This window comes from Lepisosteus platostomus, chromosome 9 (assembly GCF_059453375.1).
Source record: "Lepisosteus platostomus isolate fLepPlt1 chromosome 9, fLepPlt1.hap1, whole genome shotgun sequence".
Lineage (NCBI taxonomy): Eukaryota > Metazoa > Chordata > Actinopteri > Semionotiformes > Lepisosteidae > Lepisosteus > Lepisosteus platostomus.
In genome coordinates, this window is record NC_142619.1 from 49,777,410 (window position 1) to 49,797,059 (window position 19,650).

Sequence of the window (19,650 nt, forward strand, 5' to 3'; positions counted from 1 at the left end):
AGGTTATCTACTGTATAAAACCTGTGGATTGCCCTAAGGACCAACCCGTCACAGAATGAAAGAAAAGGATTATGACAATAGCTTTATCTCTAACATGCATTTTGATCAAATACAAGTGCTGTTGTAGTCTCATTTATTAAATAACCATTTTGTTATTCTGGACATGAATAAAACTATGCTGTGTCCTAATAGCAGTCTTAATTTATCTGTTTGATATTTAACATTAATCCACTGCTTAACATTTTATGATTTTTTTAAGAAGCACTATAGACAGCAAAGTGGAAGGTTTGTAAAAGAACTAAAACCCACTCTGTCTGGGCTGACAGCTGACTGAGTGCTTCAGTGACACTTGTTTAAAGGCAGCAGCTGCAGGTGTGAGATAATAAACCTTGTCTCTTCCTTTTGTGCTGACGTGATGGAAAGCAGATCTGGACCACTAAATCTTCCTCAGTGCATTAAATTATGCTGCAAAAAGGAGACTCCTTGTTGAATAAAAATCATCCTTAATGCAAACCTCATTAGCAATAACTATTTCTTATTAATGCAGCACTGTCTTGTTTCTATGCGGGGATGAAACAGAACCATGACTACTCATTTTTATAAGGACCCTTCAAGTACAATGTCATCTTTTGATATTTAAAAGAAATTGGTCTGTGCACCAAGCCAGTGTGTTGAATGATTACAACTCTGAGTACTGTAGAGAAAGATGAAAGGATTTGTAATTTCAGATGAAGCATTCTAAAAACCAGAGTGTAGAAATATCTATTGGCAATTACACAGAAAGGAAATGTAAGTCAACAAAGTCACCCTAGCAAAATATCTGGCAAGTAAGGCGATTCCATTCAATAAGGTATGAATTTTCAAAATACACTACAATCAGATAAAATGCAATTCATCATTTTCCTTCAGTGTTTTGATTTCACCTGCTGAACCTCAAGAAATGTAACTCAACTACAGAAGACCAATTAGTAATTAAGATGTTATTAAAAGAACACAGCACACTCCAGGACACGATAATTAACCTTATTATATGTTGGCCCTTCACACCAGTAAATAGGAGTAAAATGTTAGAAATAACTTTTTAGGAACCATCACTTTGTTGCATGGGAAGAGATGAGATCACAGACATTTTTGACTGCCATGTAACACTCCTAGATCTTATAAAACTATATAAACATACCTAAATTAGTAAAAGTGCAATTCTGGAGGACTGTGTTTCTGTAGCACTTTTACACTACAGTAAAGTGTCACAACTCAGCATTGTTTTAGAGCATAGTACTTGATTTGAATCCTTTCCATTCTCATACCAAAAGATACCAGAAAAGAGCATTTCTCTTCCTAGCATGCAAATGTGGATAAGGGAGGAGATTTAAGTAAAGCATTGCACTAAGTGATATTCACTAATTCTCAGAGTAAAAGTTCATTTACTACTGTTCAAAACAATTTCAGTCACAAAATAAGTGTTTTATGAGGTTTAAAGTCAAGGCAAAATAAAGATTCTGTAACAGGTATACTTGAAACTAAAATGGTGATTAAACTTTTAAAAACCTCTGTCACTGAAATACAAGTAGACCTTTGTGGCTTACTTACTACATCAATATAAATCAATTGAAAATAGATATTTATACCAAACAGATATATACTTATGGTACAATCTCAAGACAAACGTAAAAAATAATGAAGCTGTTACAACAGTTAAGGTGAATCTTGGAGTATGAGAAGACATTTGATGATAGTGGATAAAGAACTACAATAAGGACTACTGTAATTTGTCTTTCTGAAAACATGAACTCTGATTTAATAATCATGCAAAGACTGCTCATCATAGTACAGCTACCCATATAATTGGTTCTATGATTGTCTCTCTTCATGGATGAAAATAGTTACACAAACTCCCAATCTTGAAATGAACCTCTCAGTCAAATATTACACTGTCTTTTTCAAAGTAACCTTGAAATGACCTTTTTTGTCACTGTAATGTGAATGCGAATAACAAGTACTCAGAATTATTTCTTTTGACAAACATTCAATCAAAAATGAACAACAGATGCAGGAGGATCAAAAAAAGGTCATTTCAGGTTTCTTCAAGTGATCAATTATGTAAAGCAATTATTTAATGTTGCTTTTCAAGTGTAACAAAAAATGGCACAGAGTGTTATTTTAAAACTAAAACAAATTAAATTCAACCACTGGCAGGCTCCAGCTGCAGCTCAGGAGATCCTCTATAGCAAGATCCTCTACTGCAGCTCAATCTCGGCAGAAAAGAAAAAAATCACATATCCAGGTATCTTTATAAACACACAAACCAGAATTGTTCAGTGCCATTTAGACAGGGGATTAAAACAACTAATTACAATCTATACAAAACTGAAAAGAAAAAAAGTGATGTGACTTCAGATATATTCAGGTCATGAGTGGTGCAGATTTTAAAACACTTTGTAAGAAAAACATTTTAATATAATGGCAAGATATTAAATATTTGGACTAAAGAAATATCCTAATCCTTTACATCCAATACCCTTCAAGTATTAAAGATCTTAATCCTAATTAAAGTTTTAGTAATACATTTTAAAATCCTAAATAAAACAAAAATGATTACATCATCTTTTTTGTTTTGTTCTATGTAGTTTATCATATTATTGAAACAAAAAACACCAATTACAAAAACATGTTTTCCTAGACCACAATTGGCCATCCATCTGAACCCTGATGCTATAAACCCTATGTTTCAGCTGGTTGAAACATTTAAACATCCAACAAAGACTACAAAATCAACATCTTTATCATAAAAATCATTGGGGGACAAACCTATGGTACACTGCAGTGAGCACTCTAGATCTCTGTAAGCACACAGCATTAATCCTATACTCTAAAAGGTAAATAATTAACCCTCTCACAAATGTTGAGGGACATGTAATTGTTCCCAATCTCCCTTTTATGTATAAAACTTCCACTTGCCATTGTAACATTTAATAATAATAATAATAATAATAATAATAATAATAATAATAATAATAATAATAATAATAATAATTGCTTACACTTATATAGCGCTTTTTCTGGACACTCCACTCAAAGCGCTTTACAGGTAATGGGGACTCCCCTCCACCACCACCAATGTGCAGCATCCACCTGGATGATGCGACGGCAGCCATAGTGCGCCAGAACGCTCACCACACATCAGCTATCAGTGGGGAGGAGAGCAGAGTAATGAAGCCAATTCACAGAGGGGGATTGTTAGGAGGCCATGATTGATAACAGCCGATGGGGAAATTTGGCCAGGATGCCGGGGTTACACCCCTACTCTTTTCGAGAAACACCCTGGGATTTTTAATGACCACAGAGAGTCAGGACCTCGGTTTTACGTCTCATCCGAAGGACGGGACGTAAAACCGAAGGACAGTTTAATCCAACTGTCCCCTGAAATAAGTTTTCCAGACATAAATTGCAATTCATCCTGCGACATCTGTTCTCAATCCATGGGTCAGCAGTTAGAACACTTCTGAGGTGGAGGGAGGGTACCGAAACTTGTCTTTTAATACACACAATGCATGTTCCAAGGGACACCGAGCACGAAAAACATTCGCTGTCTTGCATATCATTCAGATTGGGGCTTCAGAACATTGAAACCTACATAAACAAACAGTGAAACTGAACTGCTGAATACAAAGTGGACTTAAGTAAAAGTGATGCAGAAGGTATCCATATGACCTTCTGAAGATAAGCATTTTAAAAATTACAACACCACACAGCAGCAACGAAATCAAATAACTACAATTATATTTTAAAATTCTCCATAATCTTATGCTTACTATTTCTAAAAGGTTCTAGTTCAATTAAACAGTCCCATACATCAAAAACGTTCCCCTCTAGACGCTCTTTATAACAATTCAAAACTTCAAAACCTAATGGGTGTGATGAATATAGCCTAACATGCATGAACACAGTACAGGTATTCTAGAAGGCTGTCCAATGTTGAAACTCACAAATTAAAAAAAACATATATAAACACCACAGATAATCAGCTTTATTTTTGCCTAACATAAATTTAATTAGAATCCGAAGAAATTGGTAACTTTAGCTAAATCAAAGAAAAGCCTGCAAAGACCCTCAAGATTTATAATAATAGCAAGGTACTACTGACAAAGAAAATCTTCAGTCGAGTTTTGGACATTAGACATTCTACTTCTTCCAAAAGCTCAGAACAGCATCTAGCAATGAATGGAAAAAAGAACCCTTGGGTGCATTCTGTATGAAAAATGTGTCACCCTGATGAACCTGATTCGAAACAGTTTTCAACATGACCGCTGAACAATGTTTTGATGTCAACCCTGCCTTCCAGTGGACTGCTAGAGATAAGAAACCAAGCATTGAACCATTCCTCTGCATCATTCCAAATGAGAAGATACAAAGATCCAACCTTAAGCAGCATGTTCTTCCACTGCCTTCAGTTCGATCTGCAATCTCTGCTGATCTCAGATAGTCCAGAAGCATTTACATTCTTTGCTGAGGACTTGAACTGAATTCACCACAGAGAAATCCTGAAAATCAAATCCTAGTCCTCTTGCAATCTATTGCACTAGGTGCTGCTAAAGGGGAAACGTATTGCTAAGCTAACCCGAATGAAATATATACTGTCAAGGAGTTCATGAAAGAATGTTTTTCAACAAAGCCATGTTGAAGTATCTTAAATATTACTTTTATGTCATCTCTGAGTAACCTTAAATGTAGGACTGGAGAAGCAAGTTCATACAACAGCCCATATTGACAAATTACTACATAAAACATTGATGCAACAGAGTTCATACAGACTAATAAAAAACAGCATATAAACCCTTATCATTAATAAGAAAAATGAGTTATCAAAACTGCACAAAACTGGAAGATTTATGTAACAGATTGCTTTTGGCTTCATTTCATTTTCACCCAACTTGCAATTACCAATTATTTACTTTTCGATTCACATTAAGGACCTCCAGATCCATCAAAGTTAGTAGTTTTTGAGACTTTGTAAGCTCCACACTGCTCAGTTACACCTTCTGGAGGAGTGAAGAGGCCCTCCCTTGTGTCACTGCAAGCCTCCTGGCTCCCAGAAAGCTGTGGTTTCATACAGGAGTGGATGTTTCATCGCAAGCAGAGAGACCCTTGGCTGACTAATCCCATCTGAGCTATCTGAGTGCACCACTGCTTGGGCAGTACAGCTCACAGTCAGCTAATGACATGAACCAGGTCAGACTCAACCTTTCAGTCACTTTTCACAACTGCATTTCAGTTACATTTTTCCAAAAAAGCCTAAGAAACCAAACCATTTTAAATTAAGAATAAACAAAAAAATGTATCTACCAATACATTTTGTCTTGTAATTCTAAATGGTAAAATAAGTTTGTTTGTTTGCAATGTATAATCATTTTTTCATTAAAATAAATGTCTTTGTTCTGCTATTATGGGATTCTTAAAGTAGCTAACTATATAAAGAAATAACACGATGATTCAAAGGTGGTACAGACTCACAACTAATTTTTTAACTACACAATGAAAGGAAAAACAAAGGAATTTAGAAGACTTGTCTCTTTACTCTTAACTTAAAAAAATGTTTGTTTTTGACAATGTAAGAAACACTATGTAATCTCAACAGTCAGTTAAACACGCCTCTATCCACAGGAAGTTTAGTAATGTATTATGTGTACAAAAGTGTATTATGTTAATCAAGGCAAAAAAGAAGACAAAGGCACAGCAACATTTAAACAACCTACTAAGGCCAAATGCTGATAATACCTGATACTACAGGGGGTGCAATGTTAAATAAAGAATATTTTGAATTCAATCAAAGAACAACATGGAATGTACCAAATATGACATTATACAAAATTTAGCAAATGTGCCAAACTGTGCAGAGGGATACATCACACGTTCTCATTCGGTTTGCCCTGAAGGCATCATAAAAGAAAACGCATTTCTTAAGGGGCTTAATCACAATATGTGGGCAACCATTAAAAATACATCAATACCAATTTTCTTAATTACATTGCAGAGTAATATTTACTTCAGCAAAAATAACCCTTGCCTCTATTACCTGCTGCTCCTAAAATCCTTTCTAAATGAACAAACGACCATACAGGAGGAATTAACAGAAGTCATCATGTCTGCAAGGGCCAATGCTCAATGTACAATCAAGCAGAGAAAAAGCAAATGAAAGAGCTGTTACAATACAATACTACGGCCTGGGAAGTTCAATTATGGCTGGGTAAATTGGAAAAGTGACTGAAGAATGGTGCTGAATTGACAGCTGCTCGGCTCACCTGCGGGGGCGATGGGGGACTCAGAGACTCGTGGCGGTGGCCTTGATGGGGCTGGAGAGGAGTCTCTCATGCGATTGATGACATTTTCAGACAACTGTCGGAGGACAACAGATGGATGTTAAGGAAAGCAATATGCACTACATTAAACAAAAATAAATACTGTGCTACGTGGTGAATAAAACAAACACCAAATTGTGGCACTTTCAAGACCAGCAGCACAGGGATGGAATCATTTCGAAAGCTGTAAAGCTCTAATAAATACCCCTGAGGTACATTCAGTGTATTTCTAAAAATACTTGAAGCTAGTGTAATGAAATTTGGGTTCCTAGAAAGAACTTTTGTCCAAAAGTAAGCTCCTATCTAGAACTCCATACAACAGGAAAACATCCGAGTTTTGATACTTAAAATGTGACAAGGAAAACTGAATAGTTGAAAGATTCACAGGTATGCAGGTAGACATGGCAGATAATACATTATTCACTGTGTCAGAAAGGAAAGAATTGTTTTCCTCAACATGTTGTTCCTATAATAATCTAATTCTAACACCCATCTGTGTTTTATTTTGGGCAAAGTTATTCTTTGAAACTTGTTATTCTTTGAATCATTAACACGTGCAACACATGACTTAGAAATTAATTTCACTCTTCTGAAACTCAGAAGCTACAGGTCATTGAATGGGAAAGGAAAATGAGAACAGAAAAGCAAATGGGGTTAGTGCTAATTTGTCTTCGCCCAAATCCCTAGATTAATTTTGATAAAACAAGTTTCTGCTCATTACATCAATGATAAAGAATGCACAAACTTACTGTCATTCCAATATATAACACCAATATGTTCTGGAATGCTCAGAATGTATCGACATTTGGACAGGATAAGTTGTATCCCTATTTCCTCTGGTTTGGTTTCTTAAAAAAGATTCCATATTCATACCAGGACCTTCTGATCGCACTCTCTTCCCAACCTGCTTGTTAAGTGGCTGCTGCCTTACTCCTGTCTGGGAACACTTTAAAAAGGTTACCAATTAACGGTGTCCAGTCTCCTGATGCAGGTGCTGGACATAATGTAATTTCCACTTCCACCAAAAAAGTAAATTCTGTATTCTGCAGAAGTTCAGTTAGTCACATTTCACACACTTACATGGTGGTGGGAAACTGCTTCAGAGTTGAGACTAATTCATCCCCCTCTCTAACTTCTTAAGAGTCCTAATACTCAGGTAGAGGTCAGTTAACATAATGGATCGGATTAAAAACTCAGTTAAAATGGAAAAGAAGGCCAGTGCATTGTCAAATCACAGGCATTCAATTCTTTGGTATGCAATCCTTATTTTAATCCATATTTAAAGATTCATGTCTAGTTTTGCATTTTTTTCATCTTCAAAAAAAAGTTTAAAGAAGCTTTTGAACAATAATAAGGTGCGAATACAGAAGTAACACTAACGTGATTGTCTGATATCCTCTTTTGACCATCTCATTTTCATAATTTCAAATTACCAGTGACATACGTGACGATCTGGAATATTTACTATTTACTGTGTTCCCATGAAGTCACCTGATAGTGTCACCTTCATGTGAAGTCAACACTGTCATACCGATTTGAAGTACATTTTTCCAAAAGCTCATAGTTTTAATGACAATTTCAATGAAACACAGAATGGTATTTTTTTAAAAACTTTGAAATTTATACTTATAATATCCTAGTAAAAAAAATGTCCCAGGGTTTTATTTTCTATGACAATCAGTATTGGATGTGCACTGGACACACTTTCGGATATAAATGCGTTTTTACAGGGTTAAAAATAAAATATAGTGTTTTTATATTGTCTCAAGGTGCAGACAAAGTCTCAGCTATCAATTGCATTAACTTTTTTGGCCAGACGAGAGGAGTTAATTCATATTATTGTGTGCTTCGCTGAATTATTCACATTTAAGATTCTATGTTTTATTTGATTAGCCATGTCAACTGCCCCATACAGCAAACTTCTGTCAAAGACGTCACGAAACGAGTGACTTTCTTAATAATCCAAACCTTATGTACAACTTCCGTTTCTTTTGAGGTAAAGAACTGACAATGCTTTCGACGGGAATAGCGCCAAGACACAACGTGTTTTAAAGTTTTAAAATAATCATCCAAAGGTGATGGGGGACTTTAGAAACTTTGGCCGTCAATTATAATGAGCATGATAAAGACGATGAATAACTATACACGACAGAACTTCCGAGCATAAGGTCACCGAGACCCGTCTGTCCCATTGACTTAACTCACCCTAATGCCCTTCACCACCGTAATGTTGTCATTCTCATCTGCTTCAAAGGAGACCCGGCGACTGCTGCTGTTGCCTCCCATACCTGGCAGCAATCAGCGAAAACGATTTCTATGCTCTGCTGAAAAGGGGTGTCATTAATCCCAACAAAGTAGACAAGATTTTCTTGCCTACAAAACGGTATTACCAGGTCCCTCTCGCAAGGCCACACGACACGGCACCACACTCTCACCGCCGGCCCACAGCACACTGCGCGGCACATGAACAAAGAGGCCCCTGATTGGGTGAGGGAGTCATCGTCTTCTTTCAACGCACTCGTGTACTGGCTAATGGTTGCCATGGCAACACGAATACAACTATTTCCCTGGGAAAAGTTTTGGGAAAGTATAACCATTCCTTCAAACACAGGTTAAAAGATACGGTCTTTGGACTGTCGGAGAAAGGAAACGCCAAAATGATTTTCGGAACAGGCAACAGCTTGCAACGCGCTCCCAGTGCATTGTGGGAGTTGGAGTTTTATTCAGTGCAGCCCAGGTGTGTCGGTATGACCGTAAACGTTTGTACTTCTCTTTTTAAACTGAGAGGTGCAGTAGACTTAGTATCTTTTTACAAGGTGTCAGACGTCCGATTTTAAGTAATTTGTTGAGGTCCAGTCGTAGGTATCAACCGAACGTTAAATATGCAAATGTCTGTGCAGAAGTAATTAATACAATTTGGAATTGCTAAGGCTTTCTAGAAAAGCATGTGTATGGTTACGGTTACTAAAACGTGATCAGTAATAGTTTAATTTAAAATATGTCGCATATATGAAGCCGTCAGAAGCAAATAAATTAAATCTAGATGTTTCGATTTTTTAACGTACGTTCATTCTGATCATTTATTTCGTTATGGACATCTCAGCATTAACTGCAGTCCACGAGTCGTGGGTCGTCGTAAGTTAGCGAAAAAATACGTCTTTGTTTTTTTTTAAAATTTCAGATCTGCTTGCCATAAACACTAAGCACATGGTGATTTATTGTTCTCATCGCGCTGAGGTTGAAAAGAATCTCAACTCGAAAAGACATGGCTGTGGAAAAACAAATCTTGACTTCGCTTCATGATCTATGAGCTATATCTTTTTCAAGGTTTGTGCATTGGATCCTGGATCATGTCTGCAGTCATTAGTATTTTTTCCTGTCATATTATCAGGGAGATGACAAGTATTACGTCCGTCCACCGCTTCATCCAATTCAGGATCGCAGAAGAGCCGGCGTATATCCCGATAAGCAACGGATTTAGGACTATATGTTAGGTTTTCAGTATCTAAAATGTTTTCTTTATATAGACTTTTTCTAAGCTCTGTTTATCCTTCCCGGTCGCAGGAAAAAATGTGTTAGCCAAATAGAGTGATTAATTACAAGTTTAAAATAACCCAAAATATCGCTGAACAGTTGTCCGTTATTGAATTTGCAAGGTCATTTTCCTTATTTGTATAGTATCAGGAAAAGTGTCATAGCCCCCACATTCCCTTCAGAGAATGATAGTGTAGCGCCCTTGCCTGGCGCTGCGGACGAAGGGTGCACGGCGAGGGGCAGGAAGGGAGCAGTAGGAGAGCCCCTGGCCAATTGCGGAACAGGTGTACACAGTCCCGAGATCGCCCGTACTCATGTAAATAGTTTCCCTGGTTTTGCACCCCTTTTATACATGTACCCAATTACCACCCTATATCTGTGTAACTGTACCCGACTTAACCCCAGTGTGTTGTAGCCCGTTTGCCTCTTTCTCCCTCTCTCTGTTGTGGTTGCTGTGCCGGACGCAAGTCCGATTAATAAAGCGCCATGTTCTCAGTTAAGAAGCGCCTGACTTCCTGTGTCTATCCTCGCCGTACCCATCGCATTACAATAAGTACAAGATCGCAATCCCCCACCCTTCTCAAGAGAGCAGATAATACATCACACCCCTGCCACAAAGCAAAAACTTCAGTTCAATTCGAGCTTTATTATCCCCTGAGGGAAATTGGTTTTACAGCAGGGTCCAACACAACAATACAACAAAAACAGACCAACATCACCCACTAAGAAAACAGTACAGCAGGAAATGTAAGAGATATGTTTCATTTTTTGAGATAGAGATTGCAGGTTGATGAAAGATTACCTGAGTCTATTACCGTTACGCCTGGTGGCGCAGACTAGCTTGAATAGAACTGTCAATTAACAGCTTAGGCCTGCCCCCATGTAAGTTTCATTGGGTTTACATTGCACTTTAACTGCATATCTCTATTAAAATATATTTATCATACTCTTGCAGAGGCTTATTGCTCTAGTCATTACAGCTAGTCTCAGAGGGGAAAGTTGGGACACATACAACACAAATGTGAATGCTACACAACACTAAAAAGCCAATACACACTAACTGGGTATCTGACCAGAGTAAGAAACAACACCAAGAAACAGAATCTAGTGAAGTACAGGCTCAGTGACCACTGCCTGGCCATAGAAACTGGGCACCACAGGCAGATCTGGTTGCACAGAGGGGATAGGTTGTGCTCCCACTGCCAGCAGGGAACAGTGACAGAGATGCACTTTCTGCTGCACTTGTATCAAATACTTAGGATTTTTTTCCCTACCACAACAAATCTTATCTCAGAATTCCCACACCTGCCAGAATCAGAACAGCGTCTTATCTTATCTTACTGGGGGTGGGGGAGGTAACTCATCAGAGCTGCAGCCCAGGATGTGATGTCTTGTCCCAGCTTGAGGAATACACTCTGGTTGGGCTCGGAGAGCCGGCCACCTGGCCAGCAGTGAGCGCCGTTCACGTCAGGGCTGGGATGCAGACAGATGAGCAGCCGCCCCATTCCTATCGCCGTATCGCACGTTCGTGGGGAACTCGGAGCTCAGTCATATGTAGACGACCTAATTCTGGGTCAGAGTGTCGTATGTAGCAGAGCAGCCATCTCGCTGCTATCTATTCAAAGTCAGCTCACAATGTCTTATGTGAACGTCCATTAATATGTTCTAAGTCTAAATATGTCTGTGTAGATCGTGTTAATTGTATATACTTTGGCAACGCTAATTCATTGATCATGCCAAAAAAGCTCTTTCAATTTGAGTTTGAATTTGAGACAGATAGATTGGGTCATCCGCTGGAGGGACACGTGGACAAAGAGAATCAGAATGAACATTATTGTCCACATACAGTGGAAATTTTTCTTCTTTGGCCTAACTGAGACAACAAATGCAAAATAAATAAATCCTCCAATGAACTTTACAAGAAGGGAGAAGCTCCCCCTTCTTGCCTGGTCAAGGTTAAGGGGTAAAGGATTGCAAGACAGGCCAGCATCGAGCCTGTCACAGCAAAACATACTGTGGTGTTCCATCGAGGGGTGGAACACCACAGTATGTTTTGCAATATGTTTATCTACAGTTCAAAACCGTAAACTTCCATGAAGGTGTCAGCGTCTTTAACCACTTGACTCATTTCCTCTCTATTCTTTTGAAATTATTTGTAATACTGTTGAATTATAATTAACATCTTAACCCTGGAGTAGAACCTAGGGTAGATTCTTGGGCCTGTTGAGAAAACAGTCCGCTAATTGAACTGATAGGATCCTTCCGTCTGACAAGTGAGGTGGGATTAGGACTGATTGCCTGAAAATCTATTGTGGGGTGTAATCAGCAAAACTGATTTGTAAACAGAGTACAATTACCTAAAAGCACAAGTACTGTATCAAAGGATATTGGAAAGAAAATGCAAGATAGAATTTTGTTGTGGAAGCTAAAATAAATAAAAAATATATTTTCAGTATCACGACAATAAAAGAACAATAAAGAATAACATGTTTTGGAGATGAAAATTGGAAAACTTTTGATGATGAGAGGGGAATTGCTAAAAAAGTAAGTGAATAATTCACTCAAGTGTTTGCCAAGGAAGAACACAAGACACCATCAGCCTCAGGCTGAACAAAGGCAAAGTTCTGTATTAAATACCAGAAGAAATGTTGCACATGTTAAAAACATTTAAGATAGACAAATCTCTAGGGCCTGCTGGTATTCTACCAGTTGTGTTTAAGGAAAAACAATATTTTACAGTGTGTTAAAACTACAGTGACTCAGAGCAGGGATAACACATGGACTGGATTAGATTCCTAATGCAGAATGATGGAAAAGGGTAGTAAAACTGACCAGTAATAAACCAAAAATCCTGTAATTGGAATCACGTGTAAATGGTATTGCAAGTAAGGTTATGAAATTATAATTAGAATTTAGCTCTACCATAGAATTTTAGAAGATAATTGGCCTGGAATTAGAAAAGGTTCATCTTGCTCAACCAAATTGTTAGCATTCTTTTGAACAAGCCACAGCAGTGATGGAAACATCACACGTTGGCTGTCTCTTCCAATCAAAGATGATTGTATTCCATGACCCTGAAGGTCACTAAAAAGTCCACTATGTGTTCCACAACCCTCTGTCAGGCTGGGTAGGTCTTGCCTTGGGAGATATTAGGTAATTAACCGTGCGATCCGGTCAAGGTGAGCTCTCTTCTGCCCTCTCACTTTGCCTCTTCTTCCTAGATGTTCTTTTTCTACATGGATTGGTCAAGCGCCACAGTCTCCCTGGTGGAGTATATATTGATTTTGCATTTGTTCAAATTTGCATTTACCAGATCTTTCAAACACTTTTCTGGCCTCCTCTGGTGTGATTGCTGTGGCTATAGAGGGAAATGGGAATCTTCTTTGCTTGCTTGTAGTCTCAAATTCAGACAATATGATCAACCCATCAGAGGATAAGTGATGATAGTATCAATACTTATGGTGCCTGCATGAGAGAGAACACTAATGTTGGTTCATCTGTCCCAAAATGTGATACATAAAATCATCCACAAACAGTGTCTAGTGAAATGACTCCATCTAATTTAAATATCTCCTTTCTGTTGTTCATGTTGTCCATGTTTCAGCCTCATACAGTAATATAACAAAGATGACTGCATGCTATACCATTACTTTGGTTTCAGTTTTGATGTTGGCACAAACTCCCACTACTTCAGGTGGCCAAAGGAGGTGTCAGGTGAAGACAGTATCAGTCTTATGTGAAAGATGTGAGAAATTCAATCTTCAGACACTCATCATGAAAGTGAAACAGTGACACAGGGTTTTCTGATGGATTGTGGTCTTCTGAATGCTAAAAAGTCTATTCTTTTCATATGCCTCAGTAAATATGTTCACAGTTGTCTGAATATTGATTTTTGTCAAGACATACTTTAGGATACATGAGTTATTTTAGTTTTGAGTCACAGTCACTGGAGGTTAAATAATATTCTGTGTATTCGGTAAATCAGTTGGGATAATGGTTCCATTAGTAAGGCTCACTACATGAAGTTCTGCACAAGAGGAATGAGACAATTCAAAATTTCTGTAATAATGATCTCCATAATAGACTGCAGGGCGATCTGCTCTCTGTTTTCAGATTTTAGATTTGTCCCCTCAAATATTGCCACAGTTACGATATCCTTGAACTCATTTGGCATTATCTCTTCATTCCAGATCTGATTGATAACAGCATGGAGGTGACGTGTTAATTCCTGTCCTGCATGAAAAATGTCAACAGGAATATTATCATCTCCCCCTTTGATCTTTTTTTGTTGCACTCACCACACATCAGATCTCAGTGGGGAGGAGAACAATGCAAAGAAGCCAATTCATAGATAGGAATTATTAGGAGGCCAGGACTGGTAAAGGCCAGGTGAAAATGAGGCCAGGACACCAGGGTAAAACATTTCTCTCTGTCAATGTTGTCCTTATATTATTCATTGCCCAGATTCCATGGGGAGGACAAGAGTGTGGACTTTGAAGCCCAATGGATAAATATAGAACATATGTTATGGTGCTTTAAGTTTTTCAAAAACTTTTTATAAAGCTTCTCATTAAAGGTAAATTCTAAAATTGCAGGAAGTAGGTATTCAAGGTAATGTACAGTACTGTATGTCTTCGCATTGAGAACTATAATAATAATAATAATAAACTTTATTTTATATAGCGCCTTTAAAGGTGGCTTCTCAAAGCGCTTTACAGGATGACAATAACAATAAATAAGAAGACTACAACAATAAATAAGAACACAAATAAGACAGGACACAATTATAATTACAACAATACAACAATAACAATAGAGGAGACCGTGGAAGATGGTATTAAGAAGAGCAGAGGGGTGAAGAATGGAACCAGTTAAGTAAAGGCTTTTCTGAAAAGGAGGGTTTTGAGTCTGGATTTGAAGGAGTTTAGAGAAGGTGACTCTCTAATATCCTTGGGCAAAGAGTTCCAGAGCTTGGGGGCATAGCAGGAGAAGGCGCTGTCGCCCATACAATGTAGACGGGCTTGGGGGACAGTAAGGAGGGCAGAATTTGAAGAGCGGAGGTTGCGAGGTGGGGAGTAGGGTGATAAAAGTTCAGACAGGTATTGAGGTGCCAAGCCATGTAAAGCCTTGTAGGTGAGCATGAGGATTTTAAAGTCTACGCGGAATTTGACCGGAAGCCAGTGCAAGGACTCCAGGATAGGAGTAATGTGAACACTTGCACTAGACCTGGTCAGGATTCTGGCTGCTGAATTTTGGACATACTGCAGCTTGTTCAGAGTAGATTTAGATACCCCAGGGAGCAGAGCATTGCAGTAGTCAATTCGAGAGAATACAAATATGTTGATCAGCTTTTCAGCCACAGTTAATGATAGCGTAGGACGTAGTCTTGCGATATTTCTAAGGTGAAAAAAAGATGTTTTGACAGTATGCTGTACATGTGGGTCGAATGTTAAGCCAGAATCGAATATAACCCCAAGGTTTTTCAATTTTGATTGGAGCTCAAGTACAGAGCCATCTACAGACAGGGTTACAGGACTGGCTTTACGAAGTTGATGGGGGGTACCAATAAGCATGACTTCAGTCTTGTCACAGTTAAGATGAAGGAAGTTTTGAGTCATCCAAATTTTTATGTCAGAGATGCAATTAGATAGAATAGAGACAGCCACATCAGTGTCAGGTTTGGTATGGATGTATATTTGAGTATCGTCAGCGTAAAAATGAAAGCTGAGGCCATGTGATCTTAAAAGCTGACCAAGTGGGAGCATGTAAATGCTGAAGAGCAAGGGGCCCAGTATTGAGCCCTGAGGGACACCAGACTTGACAAGACCAATTTCAGACCTGTACCCATTGAGAGAGACAAAGTGACAGCGATCAGTGAGGTAAGACTTAAACCATTTGAGGGCAGTGTCAGAGACTCCAAACACAGTCTCGAGACGAGAAAGCAAGATGTTATGGTCAACAGTGTCAAAGGCAGCACTGAGATCAAGAAGGATGAGTATGGAAAGAGAACCAGAATCAGAAGCTATTAGGAGATCGTTGGTGACTTTGACTAGGGCGGTTTCTGTGCTGTGAAGTTGACAGAAGCCAGATTGGAGGGGTTCGAAAAGGTTGTTTGTCATGAGGTGGTTATGTAACTGAAGTGTGACAGCACGTTCTAGAATTTTAGAGAGAAAGGGTAAGTTGGAGATGGGGCGAAAGTTGTTAAGATTGTCGAGAGCCATGTTAGGCTTCTTTGGGACTGGGGTAATAGCAGCAGTTTTGAGGACCGTTGGTACAATGCCGGTGCTCAAGGATTCATGTATTATATTGAGGACAATGGGACAGAGAGAAGAGAAACAGGACTGGAATAAAGTGGTGGGAATGGGATCTAAAATAGATGTGGTGGGTTTCATGCGCGTAACTAGTTTGTTTAGGGATGCTGAGTCAAGAAGAGAGAAGCTGGAGAGACGGGAACCAGAGAAGTTGGATGAGGAGGGAGGAGGTGTGGAAATTATATCCGTAGTGGAGAGAATGTGATGCCGGATGTTGTCAATCTTAGAACTAAAGAAATCTAAGAATGTGTTGCAAAGTTGTGATGAGGCAGGTAATGTGGTGGGGCAGTTTGGCTTGAGCAGTCTGTTGATGGTGGAGAAAAGATGTCTGGGATTGTTTTGGTGATTTTCAATGATGTGAGAGAAGTAGGTGGATCTAGCAGACTCTATAGTAGCCTTATAATCAGATAAGTAATCTCTCCAGGCCTGATAATGTACATTTAGGCCGGAAAGACGCCACCTACGCTCAAGTTTGCGAGAGGCTGCCTTCATGAAACGCAGATGGTCATTGTACCAGGGGGCAGGGCGAGAGAAGGAGATGGTTCGAGTTTTTAAAGGAGCAAAGGTGTCGAGGGTAGATAAAAGAGCATTGTCAAGTAACTGTATTTTGTCCTCTAGAGGGTCAGAGGAAGAGAAACAGGATAAGGAGGACAGAACAGAATTTGCAAACCTTGGGTGATCAATTGATCGCCAGTTGCGGAAATTTACAGAGCGTGAGGGGGAAGTGTTAGAAACAGGTAATTCCAGATTGAAGAGAATGGCTAAGTGGTCAGAGAGGCCTAGATCAAGGGGGTAGCAGTGGGAGACAAGGAGTAATTTGCAATAATTAGATCTAAGGTGTGTCCTTTGTTATGTGTAGGGGTACAAACAAACTGAGCAAGGTCAAAGCATCCCAAAAGAGAAAGGAAGTCTTTAGCCAGACTGGAAGAGGTTGAATCTAGGTTGAACTAGGGAACTGAAAGAAAACTGAGAGAACAGTCAGGGGATGAATGCTCAAATTCAGATGATTTAATAAGCATCATAGAGTAGGGATCTGTATTAGGACTACCGAGTTTCTTAATCTCTATCAATAATCCAGAAATGTGAAGGTAGTAAGCTACCTAAATCTAAAACTGATAACCAAAAGTGTAGGATCGCGAAACACTATTGAAGCAAATGAAATCCTCCAAGATTTAGATCAAATTCAAGAATGAAAAACACCTGGTATATGATATTTAATGTGGACAAGTACAAGCTGTTAAATGCTTTTATCATAAACATACAGTACTTTTAAACAATTAGTATAAGTCAACTGTGAAAGAGGCTTTCAGTAGAGAAGTGTTTATGTTAACATATCAATGTCATCGTCAAAGGCAATGTGAACAAAAAAGGCAACCAAAATGTTATGAGATATATTTAAAATGTACAATCAAGGAATGTTTAATTACTGTATATAATTCACTAGCAAGACCTTATTTATGATACTGTAATTGTACATTTTGGTTGCCATATTATACAATGATTGTACTGCTCTGCCAATCAATCCTCAGATATGTTTTAGTCTTGGAAAGAGGTTTTTGACGTATTTTGATTCTTATCGTTCCTGACTCAACCTTCATCTCATCCTTACTTTTTATATATCAAGAACTGAAAACACTTCATGAGTATGTTGGTGTTGGAGACAAGCTTCACAAAGTCAGCGGACTGCAAAACAACATTAGAGGTCATTTGTCTTTTGCTTTCCATTGTCAAATCCCAAGTCTGCCCTTTGACACACCTCTGTTCTGAGTTGGAGAACTCAATTATGTACATGTTGTATACTTAGTCTCTAAAATAGCAAGTACTCAATAACTATCAGTTTAAAAACTATTTTGTAAAAAAAATGAACCTAATGCATTTTTTGCGGCTTTCTAATGTGTACAAATAACATTCTCGGAGACATCTTTATTGACAGCACAGATTGGAAAACCAATTTTATTTGTCAGTTATGTTTCAATAGGGAAAGCAATTTCTGCTATTTAAAAAATGAGCTGTGTTGATGACATCCAGAAAAGGTGTTCTTGTTTTTGTTGTTTATTGCTTGATACTTTAGAAGACGATTTCTATGGTTCTCATTTGCTGTATTCACAATGGGAAACCAGTAATCCAAGGTGCTAGGTAAGCACTGCATACATATACACACTGACATACAGATTACACACCAGAAATTCTATTGCTCTTGGTAATAGGTTTTAAAATGCTCTACAATGAAGTGTCTGTTACAATCTTAGTAAACAGCATAGTATATTCAGCAGGGAATCTTTTACATCCACCCCAGCATGAATGCAAAGAGATAACATAATAAATATTTACAGAGTACTAGAATGCTCCAGGGAAGGTATTATAATGAAACTTGTGTTGGTGGGTTCTCAGGACAGAATAGGCTTAAGGACACAAATCTTGAGTTCCATCAGCACACAGTGTGCCACTTGTACAGCGGAGAAGCACAGAAAAGGGAGTTTTACTGCTGAGAGTAGAGTCATCATTGGCTCACAGATTCCATGTCATTTCCAGGACTTTTTGAGCATGCCAAGTAATGTTCTGTATTGATCATTCATTTCTTAATCAACCCAGGTGCTGCAGATAACTTTGATAATGAAGGCTGGCTGCCCCTGGAAGAGGGGTGAACAGCATCTGCCCACACTTCACCTTTACAACTATCAACATCTATGAAAAGGAGAAAGATCCGCCCTTATTTTCTCCCTTACCAATGGCATTTGGCAGAGAGAGCATTGCATGTAGGAGAGACCCCCCTCGGCTAAAGCAGTATCAGTTCTCTCTGCTCACATCCTCTATCCCCTATGAGTGCTCTCTCCCTTACAACTGCTACATGCCTAGTCCTCTCCAGGACTCATGCACAGAACAGCACACCGGCCATATTGTCCTGCCATCTGCACCATCACAGACACAAAGGAACACACAGTTAGCAGCTTATTGATCTCATCCAGCTCTTTCGGGGTTTCAATGACACGACTGGGCAGCTTGTTCCAGATTTCTACAACTCTTTGTGTAAAGTAATACAAACTAAGTCAGGGTATAGGTTTCAACAACACGGCTGTATATTGTAGCTTACTCCCCACTCCTATAATTGTTTCAATGAAATGCATGTGTTTAGAATCATTTTTGAGTCTCTCCTACATGGAACACTCTTTCCGTCAGAATCAATGCCATTGGTAAGGGAGAGAATTAGGGCGGATCTTTCTCCTTTTCATAGAGTTTGCTAGTTGTAAAGGTGAAGTGTGGCCAGATGCTGTTTACCCCTCATTCAGGGGCACCCAACCTTAGTTATCAAAGTGATCTGCAGCACCCAACAAAAAACATTGCAATGTTTCCATGCTGCAATCCAAGGAAAATACCTTGAATAAGAATAAGATATGATGTGACCATATTTCTTGTTTTCTCATCTCGGGTTTGCTGCTGCATGTAATGTA

The 19,650-nt window shown here is 38.6% G+C and overlaps 1 protein-coding gene across 2 annotated transcripts in view; it reads right to left on the bottom strand.

Moving 5' to 3' along the window:
• The window catches only part of chchd3a (coiled-coil-helix-coiled-coil-helix domain containing 3a), a 115,888-nt gene extending 107,068 nt beyond the window's left edge, over positions 1 to 8,820 (bottom strand). Inside the window, exons 1-2 of one of the 2 annotated variants that reach the window (XM_088645403.1) lie at positions 8,562 to 8,820; positions 6,300 to 6,393 (exon numbers count right to left, since the gene is read on the bottom strand). In XM_088645403.1, the coding sequence (XP_088501529.1) occupies positions 6,300 to 6,393; positions 8,562 to 8,642 (175 nt within the window). In that variant the 5' untranslated portion in view covers positions 8,643 to 8,820. The remainder of the gene's footprint in view (positions 1 to 6,299; positions 6,394 to 8,561) is intronic. The other variant, XM_088645405.1, reaches the window with a different exon arrangement.
• Positions 8,821 to 19,650: the final 10,830 nt, after the last annotated feature.